Genomic DNA, 2,500 nt, shown 5'->3' with positions numbered 1-2,500 from the left:
CTCTCTCTCTCTCTCTCTCTCTCTAAATCCTTCCCTTAGTATCTCTCCCCATTCCGTCTCTCCTTATTTTCTCTCCTCTTCTCCTTAATTATCCTTCTCTTCCTATTTAATTCCCCTCACACTTTCATCTCTTAAACACCAACATAGCATAGCACACAGCCACACCAATATAGTGCATTACACATTTCCCATAAACATAGGGCCTTGCAATTGATATAAAGTTGCAGATAGTTAACCCCTACTATACAAGAATAGAGAAGACGAGATATATATTAGGCTTTACATGTAAAATAAGTTGTAATGCTAATGATGATTAATGATGGTAATAATAGTGACAGTAATAGTTCTAGAAACAGTAATAATAACGATGATGATAGTTTTAGTACTGGTAATGACAATGGTAATAATAGTTATAGTTGTAGTGATAGTAATAGTAATAATGATAATAATAATAGTAATAGTAACAGTGATAATAATGATAATAATAGTAACAGCAATAGTAGTAGTCATAGTAATAGTAATGATAATGATGATAACAGTAAAAGTAAGGATAATAATAATGATAATGATAATAATAATAATAATAATAATAATAATAATAATAATAATAATGATAATAATAGTAATCATAATAACTGTAATAGTTATATTAATATAAATAGTAGTAATAGAAGTTCTTGTTGTAATAATAATAGTTATTATAATAATAACGATATTGATAAATATGATACTATTAATGATAATAATACTGATAATAATAATAATAATAATAATAACAACAATTATTAATAATGATAATGATTAAATTTATAAAAATAGTAATAGTAATATTAGTGATAATAATGATAACGATGTGATAAGAAAAGTAAAAACAATATTGAAGACAATGACCACGATTTACACCCGTGATAAGAGGCGCTTGCATGCCGGTGGAATGGAAGCCTAGAGAAGGCGCGAGTGTCTGACCGAGCCTTGGTGTAGCCCTCAGCAAGGTGTTCCCTCGACCCCCTTATTGTGTGCTTTGACTCAGCCATTAGTCCCCCTTAGATAACCCCTCCCCCCCGGAAACGCAGCCTCCCTGGCTCCCCTGCCCCTCCCGTTCCCCTGTCTATGTTCGTAAAGTAGTGCTTTCGTAGTGGAAGAAGCGACAAAACTAATTGGTTCGCTTTGCAGGCAAGGTGGACGAGAAGGCGACGCAGCTGCACGCCATCGCCTCGCTGAAGGTACTGCTGGACGCCACCAAGCCCCAGAACGGCCGCGTGGAGACGTACCGCTCGGACGGCCTGGCCCCCGACCCTCGCCCTGACAATCAGTCGCACGTAAGTGGCCGCTCGTCGCAGGGCACCGAGGTGACGCACGTCGACTCGCTGGGCTCTTCGGACGCGGCCTCGCAGAGCGGCCCGCACACCAACGGCGACCTGCAGTCCGAGAGCAACTCCGTGGCGAACAATGTGAGTTATGGCACCAACTCTGTGCGCAAGATTCCCAATAAGGCCCCCCAGAACGGCGACAACAACGGCGTGACCCCGGCGCTGCACGCCGCGGCCCCCGAGGCGACGGACCCGGAGGCCGTCGTCACCACCCCGGCGGTAAGACTCGCTAGCCTCGCCGACCCCTGAGACACGCCCCAGGGGTCGCCAGCATGACCTCGACCTGGCAACGCCTGCAGCCGGCACTCGGCCCTTGGTGGGCCTCTCTGGCACTCCTTACTCGCTCTTAATGCTCTTAATGATGACCCTTTTATGACAGTGCCTTCCATTTCCGTCTTTCCCAAGTGTCATTTTCTTTATTCCTTTTCTTTTCTTACTCTCCCTATCTCCCGTCCTACGTTTTTTTTTTATCTTTATCACATCTCGTCCCTCCCTCTCCCTCTCTCCCTTGGAATGACACCCACCTCTTTCCTAGAACGTGCACCCAATCAATTTCGTAAGTGGCAGCCCCTCGTGTTAATTCTTCCCACCTTATTGTTTCATTCACCTTTCCATTACCAGTCATTCTCGGTGATCATAAAACCCAACTAATTCTGACAGTGCTATCTGTTCACCAATCATCAGCCACTGAACACAGTCTCTTCCCTTTATGCTTGACCATGTTATTAATTCTCCCCTTCCATTCTGTTCATACATTACGACTCGGAACATTTCTCCTGTTTTTGTTCAGCTGTATTCTTAATTTCTCTTATTTTCTCCCTACTTCCTATCTCACTATCCAACTTTTTTTTAATGAAACTGGAATATAATTTCCCGTTACAAAAGGAGATCGTTTAAAGTGCTCCGGGTCCCTTTAAAATAATTTTGCTGTGTAGAGTAAGAATGCCCACGCTGTCAAGAATTTGTTTCATTCCCGCGCCGCCAAAGTAACTGTCAAAGTCACCCTTGATAAAGAATATTATTTTCGAAAAAAAAAGGAAAGAATATTTTAAAAATCCCTGTCGGTCTGTTCTCGCTAAAGAATAAACTTCCTTTCCTCGTCTCCCTTTGCGCTTTACCACTAACCTCCC

The 2,500-nt window shown here is 42.4% G+C and overlaps 1 protein-coding gene across 6 annotated transcripts in view; it reads left to right on the top strand.

Annotated features, from left to right (window-relative positions):
* Positions 1 to 2,500, top strand: part of LOC125035971 (sodium/potassium/calcium exchanger Nckx30C-like) — a 270,959-nt gene that overhangs the window by 233,648 nt on the left and 34,811 nt on the right. For 4 of the 6 annotated variants that reach the window (XM_047628296.1, XM_047628292.1, XM_047628291.1 and 1 more), the window contains exon 4: positions 1,174 to 1,589. In XM_047628296.1, the coding sequence (XP_047484252.1) occupies positions 1,174 to 1,589 (416 nt within the window). The remainder of the gene's footprint in view (positions 1 to 1,173; positions 1,590 to 2,500) is intronic. The other 2 variants (XM_047628297.1, XM_047628293.1) reach the window with 2 other exon arrangements.

This window comes from Penaeus chinensis, chromosome 20 (assembly GCF_019202785.1).
Source record: "Penaeus chinensis breed Huanghai No. 1 chromosome 20, ASM1920278v2, whole genome shotgun sequence".
Classification (NCBI taxonomy): domain Eukaryota; kingdom Metazoa; phylum Arthropoda; class Malacostraca; order Decapoda; family Penaeidae; genus Penaeus; species Penaeus chinensis.
This window is presented reverse-complemented; position numbering and strand designations above follow the sequence as displayed.